An 18689-nucleotide genomic window follows, 5' to 3' on the forward strand; every position below is an offset into this window, starting at 1 on the left:
TCGTTCTCACTCTCGGTTTTTTTGTTCTTTGAAGTGTCTGTGTTGACTTCGAAAATATGAGCCATCAATCAAAATTTATAACTGCCAGTGTGCTGGTGTTCGTTTTTTACTCCATAGACTTCCCTGACTGCACAAAAATAAACATCTTTGTGACGAAAAAACGTTGCTGTTTTTCTAACTTAGTATCTATCCAACTTCTTCGCTAGATTTTAGAGCTGCGAATAATGGAGAAGGAGATCCCAAAAACTTTGAATTTTTCATAAAGAAATCGCGCCCGCCTGCACTGTTCAATTTTCAAAAAATAATATCACCCAGAAGCGAAATTTTGCGATTTCAGCGCCAAAAATACGGTACCCGGTCTCGGCACGACATTTTTTCGTTAAATGCGTAAAGGTACGCGCCTTTAAAGAGTACTGTACTTTCTAAGCTTCATCGAATTTAATTTAAAGTTTTTTCGATAAATCTATATTTATTTTTTAAAAAACCCATCTCAAGAAAAACATTATGAAAAAAAATTCCGGAGCAGCAAAAGAACTATAGTAATCTTCAACAGCGCACACCTCTTAGTGTCTAATAAAAATTTGCCTTATTAAGACCGGTTACGGTAATTTAGACGCAAAATTTTAAATCATGTACAGAATTGTTCTGGTAAAAATAGATTTTGTTTCATTTTCATGAAAATTTTTGAAAAACTAGAATACCTTCTCAATTTTCCTTTTTGTTCTACTACAATTTCCATCTGCCATTAAATCCATTCTTTGCACATCTCATGACATTTTTTCTGATTCGTTTTGACAAATATTGTATCCCATTTTCTTTTCTTGAAATTGTTTTTCCTATTTCGCCACGAATGTGCCAAGCACGTGATATTTGTTGATGAAACAGAAGATTTATACTCTAGAACAGTAGCCTATTTATGACAACGTGGCCCATATCTTTAAAGACTCATACTCCTTGGGTCTCGCCACAATTTATTGGATCTTGATCGGTACCTACTACCAATTCGATGCTTCACAAATTTTTTCTATTTCATACATAAACTTAATAATAAAATTTTAATTCAAAATTACGGTTTTGGGTCTGGCAACCAAATATTTGCTTTCTAAAGTTGCATTTTGCATCAAAATTTTGAATACATTAAAAATCAGAGAGAGCCTTTTTGCAACCAGGTATCAGTTCAAATACATTTCTATTTCAGAACCATTTTCAATCAGAACTTTTCGGAACATTTAGAACAAACATAGGAAATTGAATTCTCTATTTTCTCAGAACTTTCAACTTTTTCAACATTTGTTTTCAGAATTTCCATTTATTTTTTTCTGAACTTCTCTAAAAATTGCCTCGAACTAAATGTGAAAATTCAGAGAATTTTTGGTTTAATGACCTTCTCATAAAAATATACTCAAAAAGCAAACAGATATTTTTGCCATTTCAACCATATGTTCAACCCATTTGTCATTTTCGTGCCCTCTTCAAACGACAACCACATAGATTTTTACAAAAGATTGGAAGAAGTTGAATTAGATTGGATTATTAAAATTTATAGTTTTTTGGGTTTTATGACAGTTTTATTTTGGTTTTTTATCTTCTTTTATGAGGCTCCATTTTAGGGTTGAAGAAATCTTTTTTGTTTTGAAAGCGATCAAGATTAATATTTCCCTAGGAACCTGCTGATAAATTACAAGTTTCTTTTTCACCAAAAAAATTTACATAAATTATCGAAACGATGCATAATCACTTGAAGTTTTGGAGAATATGATATTTGAAGTATATTGAGATATCAAGGAACTCAAATCATCAAGACATCTAAAGAAAACATAACAATTTGACGTGATTAATGGTATCATTGAGAAAGCAGTTGAAAGAAAATATTTCGGTGGTCTGAACCACAGTTGTTGCTTTACGATAGTTGATGATTTTTATTGAAAAAAAATGCCGCTTCCTAGTATCTGAAAGTATAACTTCGTTGAAAGTTGTAGAAAAGTGCGTTGATAAATTTTGATCTCACTAACCTACATATAAAGCGATCTCTGAGAAGCACATGATAGAGAGTCTATTCAGACAACTCAAATCATTTTGTATTCCTTTCTAAATATTTGTATTGATGTCAGGTGAATCATTCTGATTCGAGAGAATTTTGTTTTCGAGTGAAGCTTTTGCATACAAAATTACAGAATTTCAGAATTGTATAGTTTAAAATTATTGGAAATTGAAAGTGAAGTGATTAGATATTTAAGGTGCATTTCCAAAAAACAAATTTCCTACTAAAACTAATCTTTACAGTTCAAACTAACGCAATCTATGTTTTGGAGATTGGTATCGGTTGTCAGAACTCAGTAGTTTGTGCCCAAAAAGTCATACATATGAAAACATTTTGTATACCACAATAGAAACAAGACAAATAATGTGGGAATAAAAAATCCTAATTAAAAAATACATGATTTTTCAAATCTAACCAAAACTTGAATGTTCTTAAAAATTGGAACCAATCAGCGAATTGCCCCGCCCACTTCTTACCAATCAGCCCTCTTGAGTTAATTCGTGTAAATGTATACAAAGCTAATAGGTGATTGGTCTTTCAGTTCTGATGGCTGATAACGTTCAGCTTTAGTTTTTTTTCACTTTTTGTCAACTTTTATCTTTTTTATTCCCCCGTTCTAAAATTTTTTGTTATAAATACGTGCATATTTGAGAACCGAATGTTCTCAAGATGTACCCCGAATCTCTGGAGACATTTGAGTTTAAATTGTTCATACTCTAGTAAGTCTATATTTCATATTTCATGTCGGCTCATTGAGGAACTCGTTTCTTTTTGTGTTGCTCTTCCTTCTTTTCCCTTCTGGCTCATTTTCTACCGTATCGCCTGACATAATTGGGTTCACGTCGTGACGAATGACACATCATCTCACAAAATTCCTTCTCAAATTCTCAATTTTCCTCGTTTTTTTCTTCTGGCGCAAATAAAATTAATGCGATTTTTGTGGACGATGTTGTGTGTCCCTGATTTTGGTGTGGGGTTGTGTCAGGAAAGCGAACTAGAGAAGAGAAAAAAAGAAAAAAAACTAAAAACTATGCTGAAAAACAATTCAGAAGTTTGTTGCGGTAGAAAAATATTTAGAAAAAAAAAGAAAAAAGGAAACAGGAACCAAATTACATTGCAGTCCCCTATTTTCCGCTCCGGTTCCCTTATTTCTTCCACTCACTCCCACTCATCCCATTCTTTTTTTTGCAAGTTTCAAGTGCTCCTGACATTGATAGTTCCCATTCCTTTGCTCATGCAAATATATTTTTATTTTCTCAAAAAAAAACGCGTCGAAAAAGGGCGGAGTTCTGAGAGTAAAGAGTTCGATGTGGGCGGAGCTTTGATTGATGTCTAGGAGTGTGGACGGATGAATTGAATTCAAACGGAGGAAGAGAACTTTCTGAGGAAAACGCTTCAAAATGAGTCAGTGTCACCTCGTGGTTTCCATTCTGTACTTTGAAGAGTTTTGATTTACAAGAGGTTGTTTTTTCTTCTAATTGCCGTTCTTCAAGAGTAACAAGGGAATTTCGAGAATTTATTCTCGGGCTTCAGAAGATCTACTATTTTCTGATAAAAGAGTGCTAATTATGATTACTTCAAAAAATTTAGCTACCCCGGCCCAGGTTCGGCTTGTATATGCCGTTTTGAAAGTGTCCAAAAACACCTTTCAAAAAAATTCTAAAAATGTATGCTGTATGCATGTTTTCACTGTTTTCAACTATTTAGAAACGCTCGTATCTACTTTTAGAGATTTTTATTTTTGGAAAATTTTAAATTTTTTGCTAGGGCATTTTTCGGCAAAAGTTTCAAAACGTCATAACTTTGCTGAAATTGTTTTAGAAGCAATCATCGTTAGCTTTCTTCCATCGAAAAATTACTATGGCATGTCGGTGTCTCCGAGACTAAATTTAAAGCTTTTCCTTGTAATCCTATATTAGCTAGCCATTTGGCACTAGCTTCTTGCCCAAGTTTGAAACGAAAAAAAAGTTGCCAACTTCTGATTCAAGTTAATATTTTTTGGGCCGAAATTGTTCAAGAAGCTAGAACCAAATGCCTGAAGAATCCGCAAGAAAAAATGTCGCCGAGAAATTCCGTTTTTTGTACATAAATTCGTTTCCCAGATTTCTGAATTTTGATATTTAATCAACAATGCACGTCATTTTGGTGGGAAATTTATCTGAGAAGTACTTTTTCTTATTTTAAAGTTGGCGTATTTCAATATTGTGAAAATTTTGAAATAACATATTTTGCATACCATATAAAATAATTTCATCGACCAAACTTTTTTCAATTTGAAACTTTTTTTTTGAAACTACAAAATAGTAGACCCACTTTCCCTCACCTGTTCGAAATACGTTTTTCTTGTTTTGTTTTTTTCTCATTTTTTCTTTCAAATCAAATTACCATCCTTTTGGAAAACGTCCAATTTTCTTCGTTTCTTAACCATTTGTTCCATGTTTTGTCTAGAGTTTGCCTCTTCGCCACCCAAAAGGTTTTTGGTTTTTGGTATGCAAATCTTCGAAGGTCCTTTCGGCAGTTTTCGTGACTTTTTCAAAAGGTGACAGAGCACCTTTTTCAGGAAAATGGAATATAAATTGGGTTGATGAAAAGCTTTTAGAGGTGGCAGACTTTTGATGATTTTTGGTTGGTGTGAAGAAGAATAGAATAAGGAAGGAAAGAAAAATGTTCAACAAAAAATTGAATAGGATAAAAGGAGGTAGACATATTTAAATTTAATAACTACATACCTTGAACATTTGAACATAAAACCTAAAAATAACAAATTCAAAAATGGAAATTATATAATCATAGTGATTCAAAAATAATAGTTTTTGCACTACTCATTACTTTTCAATAATTGCTTAACTGATAAGGTAGGCGACCGATCCGAGGTTCACAATCATTTTGGTTTTTTTTAAATTCAAATTATATATTTTTGACTGTCACTGCCAGGGCTGACTTCTTTTTTTCGCAACTTCTCCGACTTTCCAACTTACAACTTTCCAACTTACATTTGCAACTTTTGCGACATTCCTAATATTGCTAAGTTGGGTTAAAAAGATGCGCCAAATTTCCGAGTTAACTGAACTTTCAACAATTTAGTTCAAGTGCATCGAGTCTACACAAAACATAACTTTGGAATTTATAGGTGGGCAGGCAGGCATGGATGCTTGTCTGATTTGGAAGTAATGTTAAAAGCAGGTAACGTCAATTGTTCATTCTTTTTTTGAAAACTGATCTCCAAAATGTTAGACTAAATGTTACCAGTTTTCCAGCTTTCAATTATGAACTCAAAAGTTCAATTTTTATAAAAATGCACCTGTCAAGTTTTATCCCCGATTTAATAGTTCCATTCATTTGACATTTCCGAAAAAGGTCAATTCTTTAATGGACCATTTTATTCCTGAAATAACTTTTCGAATATAATATTTTTTGTTAGAAACAAGAACAAAACAAAACATGAGATGAGGTCATATTTCAAGAAAATGTACTCATGTTCTTTTCGGTTCAAATAATATCGGATTTCTCAAACAATTGTTTTCCATGTTTCAAAAGTTCAGCTTCTTACCGTAGTTGTTTTCTTAAATTTTTGAAATCATTGGAAAATTTATTTTGAAGAATTCAGAGTTAGAGATTCAAAAGGTTTTTGTGACACCCTGACTTTCTACAATTTCCTCATGAATTGAATTTTCCTGGTACTTGTGTATCAGACTATTCCACACCAAACTATTCTAAATCCACTTGAAAACTCAATTTATAAACTGAGCATTCAAATCTAAAATATATGTTTCTTGAAAGAACTTTTCCGGAATCCGTTTGCAAGTTGCCAGATTTTATTCGAAAATTCTTTTGCTAGACAAAAATGAAAAGTTTAGTGTCTCGAACTTCCTGTTTTTCTTTGCCACCCATTTAATAAACCAACCTGAAAAAAAAACTTTCAGCGCTCCCACTTTTCCAACCAAAAACACCTGTATCCGGTTTTCAACCCAGCCTCTTCTTTTTTGAAAACCAATTTTTCGGAGTTTTTGTGTCTTGCTGTTAGACTCCGCCCACCTGTTTGATTTGGGCGCTTGTTCAAATTCAATTTTTCTCGCCTCACTTCATTCTTTTCTCTCTTTTTTATTCATCTTGTTCTCCGTGTGCTCCTTCCGCAGACACGATCATCATTTGCCGTTTCTAGAATATTCTTTTTGTCACCGCCGAATTGTTTTTTTGATTAGAACTCATAATTAATAAACAACTTACAGAAATCAAAAATCCTTGCTTAGTTGAGAAGATGCCCGTGGCAAAAGACAATCAATTTTGGGATGCACTGATGGAAAATAAAGTGGCGAAAAAGTTGATAAAGAAGCATAAATGCAAGGCTAAGTGTGAAAATATTGATGATCTGGCAAATAGATATGAAGTCTCCAAGCAAGAAGTTGAAAAGGTACCTTTCTATAGAAAATATACTCATAGGCTCTAATCTCTTTCAGGTGTTCAAAATTTTCCAATTAATGGATGACGATGGATCAGGTACAATTTCTTCATCTGAAGTTGCCAAAATGTTAAATGAATTGGGTATTGATGTTTCACCAAAAGTTGTTCAAGCTGTAATGAGAAGCAGTGATGTCAGTGGAGATGGACAAATTGATTTTGAAGAATTTCTAGCTGCTGTTACTTCCAAAATTAAGGTTCGTAGTTGGATACAGTTCATGGAATCATTTTCTAATTTTCAGCTTAGTACCGTGAAAGCAGATGTACAGTTGATGCTTTCAAAAATTGATAACAATCCAGAAAAAGTGGTAAGTTGGGGAATGTGGTTTTGTAAAAAGTTTGGAGAGGTTCGAAGAACAAACAAAATATTTTAGTGAACACTTGATGATTATATTCTGTGAAGAGCCACTCAAGTCTTGTTACTATAGTTGGTATTTTTTCGGAGTTTCTAAATTGAACAGACTCGTAGGATGTTTGGGGTTAAAAAACAGGGCTCCTAAATCGTAAAACGTGCGTATTGCGAAAAACTTGTATAGCGTAACTGTTATACATAAAGGTCACAACTAATTTGTGGTTGTGAGACGTATATTTTGGTGAAAAATCTAAAAGTACTAAACTATATACTTTTTTCAGACGAAATTATTGATATATATTTTTTAAAATAAAACTTAACATACAAAACTCTCCAGATCTCGGCTGAAGAACTTGTTGTTGCTTGGAGTGAAACAGTTTCAACAAATATCACCGTCAAAGAAGCATGTGCACTTATTCAACAAGCAGATACACAAGGACGCGGAAAAGCAACAATCCACGAGTTTATCACAATGTGTCAGACTGTATAACTTCCAATATACGCATTATATCTGCTTCATCCTTCATTCTCACTTACCATCTTTAATATTGATCTCATTTATCGTATTTGCTATTTTACCATTCGATTGATTGCATTATTTTTTGAAAAAAATGGGCTTTTGAGAATCTTAGAGCAATGAACCCCTACATAAAGTTTTTGTAACAAAATTCGAATGAAAAATTAGTTGAAAAACTGAAAATTTGAAAATTATATATTTTTTTGTTTTTCCTGGACCGTTTTACTACTTACTAAAAAAGTAATTTTAAAGGTAGAGTAGCGCAAGTGGGGATTTTGTCTAAATGCACTTAAAATGATCCAAAACAACCGAATATCATAATAAAACACTCCAAAAAATTTGAGATATTTCATAATTTCCGGTCAAAGTTTTAGCAAATTGCCAAAAATTTTGAAAAATACGAACTTTTGAGGAAATTGAAAGAAACATCGCACGTTTAGACCCCTACAATGTTTTAATACAAATAATTTAAACAAAATTAAAACATAAAAAATTAAACAATTTTTTTTTGGTCGACTTCCAAAATTAAGAGTGGCAGGAACTGAGTAATTGCCACTTTTTGACAGTAAATAAAAATTTTTCAAAAATTTAGTTTCAAAAAAAGTACATAATTGGAAGTGTTGTTTTTCTTGTGGTACGGTACGGGCCAACTTTTTACTCCGGAATTGTCTATCCAATAGGAATCAGAGAGAACGAGTGCAACTTTTGCTTCGAATTATCCACACTGGATATATGATTAACCATTACGGCCAGAGCATCGGCGAGTGAGGCGAGTGGCGTATCCAACCTGAAATCGCTGTCAAAGGTAGAGTTCTCGTATGGTTCAAAGTCAAAGGTGTCGAATACACTGAGTATGTGTACGTCTGAAACAGAAACAATAATCTGTTGGGCACCAGTTGGATGCGCCACTCGCCTCACTCGCCGATGCTCTGGCCGTAATGCTTAATCATATGTGGATAATTCGAAGCAAAAGTTGCACTATTTCTCAAGGATTCCTATTGGATACAAAGATCGTACTGAAAATGTCGGGTGACATGTTGTTGCATCTGCTCTGGTTAGCGGCATCGACAGTAATCGCAATTGGTGGGGTTACTGTAGTCTTGTATACATCTGGAAAATTGATTGGAAAATACCAGTAATTGAAGCAGGCGCTGATTATCAAGTTTTTATTATTATTGATATTTCAGGACTTGCTCTGACTGCTGGTTGCACAATTATTTGCGGATATTTATGGTTTTAAAAAGAGTAAAAATTTCTATTTTTCAAATTCTACCTGATGGCCGAAGCCTCTTAATGGACGCGAATTAGGAATAATTTTTGTACCGGAATTTCACTAAAAGGCGTGTGACACCAAGTTTCGAAAAAAATAAGGTTGCCATGTGTTTCAAAATTGTCTGTAAGAGAGGTGTTCAAGATGTTTTAAGGTGGTTTAATTAATTGAATTTTCACGTGATATTTTGCAATTTCACGTGAACTGTTGTTTTCAACAAGAACGCAAAACGGGAGAACTTGAACACGTGGTGCCACGTTGCAAAACACACAGGGAAACTTTTGGCATTTCTTCGTTCGTTCTATTGAAAATTAGTTTCAATTTTGGTTTAATCAAGTTATGAAGGCAATTATTCATGATGATACTGTCGTTCGTGAAATCGAGGTACGTTTTTTTCAAATAATTATGATTGAAAAATATCAAAAATTTCGTTTTCAGGGACAGCGTGTGCAGGTGCTTCAAAAGTTTGCCGATTTTGAACTGAAAGCTATTAACAAACGAAGTTCGATCATCCAATCGCGTCAACTGCAAGTCTACCTCAGGTTATTATCATGTCAATCATTGTTTTAAAAATAAAAATGTAAATTTATAGGTCAGCGGCTGAGTTCAAGCAGGTTATCGAGTCACTGATTGAATCATCTGAAGCAGTAGTTACTAGTCAATGTTCTGAAAGTTCCATTCGCGGACAGAAAGTTATTGGGCGTCTACAACAAGAAGCTGATGGAAAGCACAATAATTTGCCAATGTTGGAGAACGAGGCCGCCCGTCTTTTGAAAGAAGGTCACTATGCTTCGGATGAGATTCAGGCAGAGTTCAAAAAATTTAAATACAAATGTTCTAGTATTTTTTTTTTCAGAAGACCTTCAACAATGTTCTATCTCGATGGGAGTATCTGCTGAAGCTTCTCGCTTTGAAATGGCGCCAACTTGAAAAGGAGATTGAATCCATTGAATTCAAAAACAAGTGTGATTCCATTGTTGACTGGATTTTGAAAATAAAAGAATCGGACGAATCTGGAAAAGAAATTTTCGACGAAATTCGGAAGTGTTCCATGGTTTGGAATGAAATATCTGCTACCTTCCAACAAATGCTTGATCCCACTGCAACTGATACGAGCAACTATGAAAAAGTGCATGAAACTTGGTCCAACTTCCAGGAATACATCGATTCTCTACACAAGAAGCTTAGCGAAAATGAGCGCTTCCAAAAGTTTGTTGATAATGCAGAAGATTTGATCAAATGGATGGATGACAAGGAGAAAGAGATTTGTGAGAAGTATTCAAAAATGGATTTTGAAGTTATGATGAAGTATCGGAAAACAGTTGAGATTGAAATGAAGAGTGTAGAGCAACGGATTAAAGATCTCAAGGAACAATTTGTTGGTATGGAAAATGATAATCTTCGGAACATCCCGGATCCGAAGAATCACGTCATCGATGTTGAGCAACGTTTTGAGTCATTCCAAGCTTTCGTTCAAAAGTGGAAAACCGATATAGAGAACTCTGCCGATGCCGACAAATTGATGAAAGAAGCTGAAAACATCTGCTGTTGGTCATCTGAAAAAATTGAAGATTTGAAGATAATGGCGACTTCAGATACGCCGGATTGCGATGAAATTATCATGTGGATTGAAACAAATAATTTTGATTTTAATTCTTGGGATAATGTTGTTGTTCAGTTCCTTGCAAGTTCTCAGGTAAACAGATCCCCAACCTTGTGAAATTAATAATAGTTTTTTAGGAACTTCTAAATAAACAGAACAATGGAAACGTTAAACAAGAAGTTGAAAGAACAACTGAACTTTATGAGTTGGCAAAGAGAACTATGAAGACTTGCAATGAGTTTTTGGAGGATCGTATCCAAACTATCAATATGGAGAAGCTCATCTTTCAAACTCATCAAAAAGCTGTCATTCTTGCATCATTTCTTCAAAATCACGAAGAAAGCCCGGAAGATATGAACGCTGAAGATATTGAAAAGGAGATTCGCGTAATCGATGGCATCACTGTTCGTTGTACTTCCGTTGTTGAGCAGATCGAGAATATTGAGGACGAGCTGCGTCAGAAGCCAGAACAACTCAACCAGCTGAGCGTATACGCGTCGAAACAAGTGAACGATTTAAACGAGATGAAAGAAGTTCTGAAAACGACTGTCAATTCTAGAAAAGCTATCCTACAGCGTCTTCTCGATGTCACGTACTTTCTCGATAACTGTTGTGAAACTAGAAAACACACTGATACCATGCTCAGCAACGTGAAAAGCAGTAGAGTCAAGCTCGAAATCGTGCAACCTATTAAGGATCAGCTGGATTCTTTGAAAGTAGAGATGGTGGATATGATGTTGGATGATCAGCAAAAGAACATGGCGAATGAAGAACTCAGAAAAACTTATGAAAATCTGAAAAAGATTGAAATGGAAGTCGGTAGACAGGCAAGCCAGAAAGAAGCTAGAAAGGCAGCTGACAGAACAGAAGCCTTCGTTGGAAGAGTACAAAATTGGATTGATAACAATCAGGTATTTATATCTTATGAAAGACTAATGAAAATGTATTCTTTTTTTCAGATTCAGGATGATACCGATATCGTTTCTGAAACTGTGAATCTCCGACGTACTACCACTCATTATCAACATCTGTTGTCAATCTGTGCTTCGTATAAGAAATCAATTGATTCAAAACTAGAAGAGTTGGCCAACGTTTATACTGATAATGATCCAAGATGCCTTCTCGAAGGAATTCAGAATTCTGTTGAAAACTTTGAAGTGAAGATTCACCAAAAAGTAGATGATACAAAGAAACTTTTGCACATCACTGAAAACATGAACGAACTGAATTCACAAAACGAATGGATCAGGGCTAAAATCAAGTCGCTAAGTGCGGAACCTCTCTGGGATTCACTGTTAATTGCCCAGAAAATGAGAAGACGCCACGATAACGATTTCGAAGAAATTGCAAATCGTCGAAAACAAATTACTGAGGTCCTAATAATTGTTTGTTTAGTTATAATAAGATTTTTTCAGGTAATCCAGAAGAGTGCGACAACGAAAGATCAACCGATACTTCTTGAGATTGAACAAAATTGGGATCGAATGAAGGATTTGTTTGACGAACGAGGAGGTGTTCTTGAAAGAATTATCAAATTGTACGAATATGATGAAGAGTCATCGACAACATCAGAATGGCTTCGTGAAAAAATGATATGTGCCGATACAATCGAACCTAAAGAAGACGAATCATTCAATGAAGTTATGGTCAAAAAGTTGGAAGCCTTGACTGAGGAAGTTGAGAATTACAAACCTAGAATCGTTGAAACACATGCTCTTCTTGGTACGTTCCCATTTTTGCACAGATGTCTAAGATTATAGTTTTTTCAGAAGACGCACTGGTCACTCCAAACACAAAAGATTCTACCTCTCAGCAAACAATGAAATTGAAAGCTGTACTGGCTCGAAAGCAGGGAGAAATTGAATCTGATTACAAAGCATTGAAGAAACTTGTGGAGAGAAAGCTGAAAACACTCAAAGCAATTCTACAGGATGCAGACATTTCTCATCAAATTGCTGATATAGAGCAGTGGATTGAGGTTGAGCAGAATCAGTTGAACAGATATTTGGCATCCGATTCCGATGAGCTGCCCACAAAGTTAGATGATGTAATGACGAATATTCAAAGAAGACGTTCCAATCTCACCGATATCAAGTGCAATGTAGTTGGACAAGTACAAATGCAAAAGATTGACGACGCATTCGGTATGCTTGATGTTTTCTCGTTTGAAGTCCACCGTATTCGCCAAAAAGCATGCCGTCTCGAGATATTCAAGAAGTTGGAGAGCCAGACTGAAGATGTGATTGACGCCATCCAAATGAAACTTGAAGAAATTAATGTTTCTCAAAGCACTAGTAGAAAGCGACAAGTTGCTGGTGATGATCTGTCGAACCTCGCCGGTGATCTGGAAACACTCAGAAGACGCGTCGTTGAAGCTCTTGACAGATCAAAGGAAGTGAGAGCAGCCAATGCTGATTTGGCTCCACAAGTGTATGACACCGAAGAAAGACTTGAAAAGCAGTGGACGGATGTTAGTAAGGCCTATGAAAATCATAAAAAACGAATGGAGCGCTGTAAAATTCTTTCCGAATTAGACAATGAGATGATCAATATGGAGCAATGGATTGATACGTTCAACGAGGAGGTTACTGTAGTTATTGGAAGTATCCATGATGGTCTTGGAGTACAAGTTGGTTTAGAATCCATTGATACGTGGAGGTAAGATTGATCAGACTTTTTAAAGCATTTCAATTTCAAATTATTTCAGAGAAGAACTATCTCATCGTGTGGATCAACTTGGAGGTGTCAAAAACTCTCTTTCCTCTGTTGGCAATGCAATCACAGAACAAGATAAAATGGATCCTTGGCTCGAGAGAGTGTCTAATATTGAGAATAATCTAGTGAAAGCTCGTGAAACAATCGACACGAAACAGGACGACCTCTGCAGATTCGCGGATATTCTAGGCGCTGAGCGGGATTGTGAACGACTCTATTCGTGGGCTTCTGGCAAAAGACATCAGTTGGAGACAGAAGCAACAATGTGTGATGCAAAGACATTGGTTCGGAGAATGAATGAAGTGGAAAAGATGATGATGAGTAGAATAGGTGAAGTTGATCAATTGCGAGATTTTTTGGATAATCTGAAAGCATCAAAAACGTCCGACACTTTCCAAACAACTGAGCTGGAAAATAAATTCGAACTGTTGGATGTGGAATGGAACCATTTGGAAGAAGAATTGAGAAGGAGAGAAGTAGATTTGAATGATTCCATGTCACAGATTCTAATCGATGAGCAATTTGACACAATTCGACAATGGATTAAGGAACGCACCGAAGCACTAGAAGCTGATGTGGAAGTCTCGAACAAGACAAAGCCTGATGATATTGAAAGAATGCAAAAGAGACACGATGAGCTAGCTTCCGATATCAACGATTATCACACAATCTATGAAGATTTTCTCAACAATGGCCAGGTTGAAGAGGAAAAAGTTCAAGTAATTCGTCACCTATGGAGCAGCCTCATTGAATCGTCAACAACACGCCAGAAATCGCTTGCACAAGAATGTCAAAAAAGCCGCCTTTTTGAACTTCTAGATGGCATGAGCATTTGGCTGATTGATGCTGAAACAGATGTTCACTCCACTACAAACTTCATTGGCTTGTATAACTCTGTAGATGCTGAAAAAGCTTCACGTCTTTTGGTATCTCTAGGAGAGCAAGCTGGAGAAAAGGATGATATCTTGATACGTATTCAATGTGATGAATCTGTGGATGTTATTGTGGAGAAGTTGCGTAACGGAATCTCACAGTTGCAAATGCTAATTAAAGCAAATAATGAAGATTTGGATGTCTGGAAAAGCATGCAAAAAGTTGTCACAGCAATTGATGATGAGATATGTTGGTTCAAGTTAGTTATTATTGTTTTGATCCTCATACTTTATATAACAATTTCAGAGAGATCAATGTAATCTTCTCAAGTACAAACGTTGGTAATGATGTTTCTTCAAATGATGTACTTAAGCGGAAGCATCAACGTCTTCAACTGGAAACGCAGCGTCGAGAACAAAAAGTGGCAAAAGTCGTCTATCTCACAACTGAGCTAGTGTCAAGTCATCGACGTCCATCCCTTGAATATAAATTTGTCGAAATCGATGAGAAAGTGGCTGAATTGACAGAACTACTGGAGAGCAATCGTCAAATTGCGGAGATTCGTACGAACCGGCTCGAAAAGTGGACGGAGTACTTTGTGGTGATTTTAAAAACACTTAATTATTTTTAAACTATATTTTCTTCAGACAATGAATGAAATCCGTGAGAAAGAGCAACTTCTCGATCAAATTCTCGATCTCAAAACAGGCCTACCAGAAACAGTGCTAGCTGATGTTGAACGAAAGCTTCAAGTTTTGGAAACAGTTGGAGATCATATGGACACATTGACGATCAAAGCTGAACAGATGTCAGATGATGAAGTGATTCGAACGAAGGTTGCTGTAACAGCAATCGATCAATTGCGAAAGAAATGGTTGAAAATGAATGAAGAACTGAAGAAAATGCATCAGAAGATCAAGGAGTCAATTGAATTCACAAAGTTTGTTTCTACATGCGACACTGGTATTCAATGCATTCGTGAGCAGGAAGAGAAGATCGGAAATCTGGTCAGGCATCAGAAACCTGCCAGCAATTTTGAAAACACCGCATATCATTCTACCATGACTTTCGTTGAAACCTACACCAAAGATACATTTGAGAAGCTCAAAGTTGTATGCCGTAAGCTTCAAAATTCTACCGATGCCGAAAAGAAGCTGTCACTTGTTTCGGAAAGATTGAATGCACTCAAGAAGCAACTCGATTTACTTGCTGAAAAGATTGCAGTGGATGACAAGTTTAAACTGAAAGTTCAGAACATTCAGGTTTGTAGGAAGTTGGTATTTAGGTAAAACAATAATTTTTACAGGATGAATATTCTAGAACAGCATGTGAACTCGGAAACTGGCTGGAACAGGCTGAAGAGGATGTCTCTGATGTTGTTTGGTTCCAGACAAAAGATTCTTCGGAAGATTGCCGAGAAACACTTCTCGAGATCCTGGGAACACTTCGAAACGAAAAATCGGATCTACTAGGAGAGCTGGAATTACTCGAAGTTGAACTTGCCGAACTGAAAGAAGACGTGAAAACGTTCACTTGGCATTCCTTCAAAACTTTGGCAACCCGAATGGAGCGACTTGATCAAACGATTTCCGACCGTATTAGAATTGCTGATGGAGAGATCAGTCGACACTCCGATAATGAAAAAATCTGCGAACAAGCCGCTTGTACCCTCAAAACGTACCATAATGTCATCGTGGATGTGAAGAAGGAGCTGGAGATTCTTTATAGTTTGAAATTAGAAGATCAGAAGAAGAGCCTTATTAATCTGATTGATAAGGTACAGAAACGTGGAATGATTCAAGATCTGGAAAAGTGGAGAAGTCTTATGGAATCTCGTTACATCTTCAATAACAAATTCTCTTCTGCCACACCACATGGAGTTCTTGTCGAAATGTGTCAATGTCTTGAGCTGATGAGTTCAATGCTGCGATCTGTGGAGCAATCAATTGCAGATAGAAATCACAACGGAGTCACTGAGAAACAGCTTCACGAGTTTGAATTAGCCTTTGATTATTTCGATCGAGTAAGTATTTTGCTAACTTTTTTGATTATATTTTATCCACATCACTATTTCAGGAAAGGAATGGATGGTTGGATTATAAACATTTCGAGTTGTGCCTTAAATCTCAAGGATATAACTTTTCTGCTGAAAATACTCTCAAAGAGACGATGACCCTCTTGGATCCATCCACGTATGAAGTTATGATTTTAATTAAAAACAATTTTACCTATTTTTCAGAACTGGTCATATTCAGAAGCATGACTACGTGCGTTATATGGTGAAGCATGAGACAACAAACATTCTTGACGATCATTCAGCCATTGAAGATGCTTTGAAGAACCTGGATGCTAGGAAGATTTCTGATGTAATTTTATATTTTCATATATATAGTTATAATACATTATGATTTTCAGAGTATGCCTCGAAAAGAAGCTGAATTCTTCATGAGCAAGATTGCAAAGCACGCCGAGACCAGCTCAGACCAAGTTTACCTGGAATATAAGGATTTCGTTAACAGTTTTTATTAAATTATTATATGATCAAATAAAATATATTTTAATGGTCAATTATCAATATTTTTTGTAATAAAGTATGTATTGTTTGTTTTTACAACATTGTTTCAGTGTATCTACTGAAAACGTGTACTCCGAACGCTTCCATACTTGATTAATCTTATCATAAAACTTCATCATCAAAATCACATGAAAAAGGGCGTGAAAAACGTGAAAGCATTTTATTTCCATTTTTTAGAAATCATTATTATTCTTATTGTTCCACGACTACAATGCCATTCGGAGAGACGCCTTTGGAATATCAGGATTGAAGCCAGTAGCAGAAACGAAAGCCACGAGAAAACGGTGCACGGCATTAGCAAACAAAGCTTCAGTAGAGGCTGCAAAAAAAGTAAGTGTTTTTATTTGAAAAAAATACCGGGAATTCAAATTTCAATTAAAAATTTTAAATCAGTTTTTTTAAAGCGAATGTTTTGTTTTTTGAACAAATTTCTCCGTTTTTTAAACAAATTTTCAGCTTTTCGTATATACCGTATTTCCTCTATTAGTTTTGCACCCCTATGCTCAACTTTGACAGCATCTCAGTAGTGGTTCGTACTATAGAAAAGTTGTCAACTGACAAAATTTTTGTAAGATGTTTTTCTATAGTTTGTAGTTTGTTAATTATTTATATGTTCAAAACAAAATAAGATATGAGCTGTCAAAGTTGAGCAAAGGGGTGCAAAACTAATAGAGGAAATACGGTATTTCTAATTTTTCGAGCAAATTTCTCAGTTTTTAAATAACAAATGCTTATTTCTTCAAGCAAGGTTTCAGATTGATTTAACGGCTGGTGCATTATAATGTATATCATCAAAATTACAGAGGAAAGTTGCTCGTCAGCAGACTCCACGTGCAGATCCAGCTCCAGTAGCTGCACAAGGGATGCAATTCGCCGTCATTGGCATTTGCGACACTTATGAACGTGAGTATCAGATATTAATACCGCATTTCCTCTATTAGTATTGCAGTCTCTAATAGTCTTGCACCCTAACGGACCAATTGAAAATTAGTCTTGAAAATTAGGCATGCAAGACTAATAGAGGAAATACAGTAACTTATTTTGTATCTACCCAAAACCTTGCGTGCGTATTTTATCGCCATATTCGATGCGCAAATATCACATGAATACTAGAAATAGTAACCCGGTCGAATCAGTCATATCAAAAAATGGTATTTCCTCGTCGAATATGCCGTCGTTTTTCAAATTTTTGGTGTTTTTTTGAGAAAAAAAAACCGAGAACGAGAATTGGAATGAAAAATAACATTAAAAAGGCGAATTTTAAAAAAAGCGAATGAAAATGCGAATAATTTAGAGAAGTTTCCTTAATTTTTATTTAAATAGAGGAACTAAATTTTTCGAAAATATATTAATCTAAATTTGTTAATTTTGAAAAAAAAACAGTTCAATATAAATTTCAGGACTTGGCTGTAGAGTGTAAGAACAACGCCAAGGTTCCCCATCCCATGCAGTACAAGAGCCACGTTGTTTGCAGTGTTTGCAGTGAGCCGAAGCCGTCGAAATTGCCATTTTTTCATGTGAAATTGGCAAAAGGAAAGTCGTTCACCGACATGGTGCTCCAGAAGCCATGGCAATGTATGGACCACTTGGGAAAATCGGCTATGATCGAGAAGAAGATCATAGCCGACAAGTTCAACTCGAACTTCATATGGTTCCATGTTGACTCTGATGAGGGACGTTGCAAACAAATGAGAATGAAGGACAACCAGGAATTCATCATCTTTGGAGAACATTGTCGGCTGGTCGGCTTTCTGGACGTTAAGATAGTACCCGGAGGCAATCACGTGATTGCTTGGATACAGAATGGCGGAGTCTGGAGCCGGGTTTCGGATCATCACAAGAAGAAATTTTGGAGCACGTCATTCGACATGGACTCATTATACACGATGCCTCTGTTCCTATTCGAGCGCAAATGAGAACTTTTTTTAAAAATTAAATAAATTTTTTTCAATACTGTTTTTTTAGCCGGACAACGTTTTCTTGCCTTGAGGATGGCCCACGAGTGATTTTATTGTTTTAATAAAATATAATCAAAACAAGACAAGGCCAGGACCCTCACGAGTCCGACAAAGAAGGAGAGAAAATAATAGTGAGACCGTGACAAGCGGGGAAAAAAATGAAATAGAGATTACCGAAAAAAAAAAAATATATATATTGTATACATATATATATAAATATATACATTATAGAGTGCGCACTTTTGAGGGGTACTGTAGTTTTTACAAAATCTCGACGCTTTTTCGATTCTCATCCAGACAAAACACTATTCTTTCTGAAATATCATA

The 18689-nt window shown here is 35.6% G+C and overlaps 4 protein-coding genes and 2 non-coding genes across 6 annotated transcripts; 5 read left to right on the forward strand and 1 right to left on the reverse strand.

Moving 5' to 3' along the window:
* Positions 1-3609: 3609 nt before the first annotated feature.
* On the forward strand, positions 3610-3960 carry C50C3.12 (uncharacterized protein; the record flags this gene model as incomplete). Its single annotated transcript, NM_171209.5, has 1 exon — positions 3610-3960. One exon carries the CDS (start codon positions 3610-3612, stop codon positions 3958-3960), a length of 351 nt encoding a protein of 116 aa, NP_741247.1.
* Positions 3961-6049: 2089 nt separating this feature from the next.
* C50C3.17 lies at positions 6050-6186 on the forward strand. Its single transcript, NR_052495.1, has one exon. It is a non-coding gene; the product is annotated as an Unclassified non-coding RNA C50C3.17 (non-coding RNA).
* Positions 6050-6186, reverse strand: C50C3.16. The gene has a single exon (NR_052496.1). It is a non-coding gene; the product is annotated as an Unclassified non-coding RNA C50C3.16 (non-coding RNA).
* An 82-nt stretch (positions 6187-6268) lies between these two features.
* On the forward strand, positions 6269-7594 carry C50C3.5 (putative calcium-binding protein C50C3.5). Its single transcript, NM_066385.4, has 4 exons — positions 6269-6452; positions 6499-6696; positions 6742-6807; positions 7189-7594. The coding sequence occupies exons 1-4, from the start codon at positions 6300-6302 to the stop codon at positions 7339-7341; spliced, it is 570 nt and encodes a 189-aa protein (NP_498786.3). The 5' UTR covers positions 6269-6299; the 3' UTR covers positions 7342-7594.
* A 1331-nt stretch (positions 7595-8925) lies between these two features.
* Positions 8926-16417, forward strand: spc-2 (SPeCtrin). The gene is made up of 15 exons (NM_066386.5): positions 8926-9022; positions 9077-9180; positions 9231-9444; positions 9495-10334; positions 10379-11152; positions 11201-11614; positions 11657-11963; positions 12011-12899; positions 12949-14088; positions 14136-14430; positions 14477-15091; positions 15136-15852; positions 15906-16021; positions 16069-16195; positions 16245-16417. The coding sequence occupies exons 1-15, from the start codon at positions 8978-8980 to the stop codon at positions 16356-16358; spliced, it is 6711 nt and encodes a 2236-aa protein (NP_498787.3). The 5' UTR covers positions 8926-8977; the 3' UTR covers positions 16359-16417.
* Positions 16418-17849: 1432 nt separating this feature from the next.
* Positions 17850-18320, forward strand: C50C3.19 (FBA_3 domain-containing protein; the record flags this gene model as incomplete). Its single annotated transcript, NM_001379823.1, has 1 exon — positions 17850-18320. The coding sequence occupies one exon, from the start codon at positions 17850-17852 to the stop codon at positions 18318-18320; it is 471 nt and encodes a 156-aa protein (NP_001368161.1).
* Positions 18321-18689: the final 369 nt, after the last annotated feature.

Source organism: Caenorhabditis elegans, chromosome III (genome assembly GCF_000002985.6).
Source record: "Caenorhabditis elegans chromosome III".
Taxonomy (NCBI): domain Eukaryota; kingdom Metazoa; phylum Nematoda; class Chromadorea; order Rhabditida; family Rhabditidae; genus Caenorhabditis; species Caenorhabditis elegans.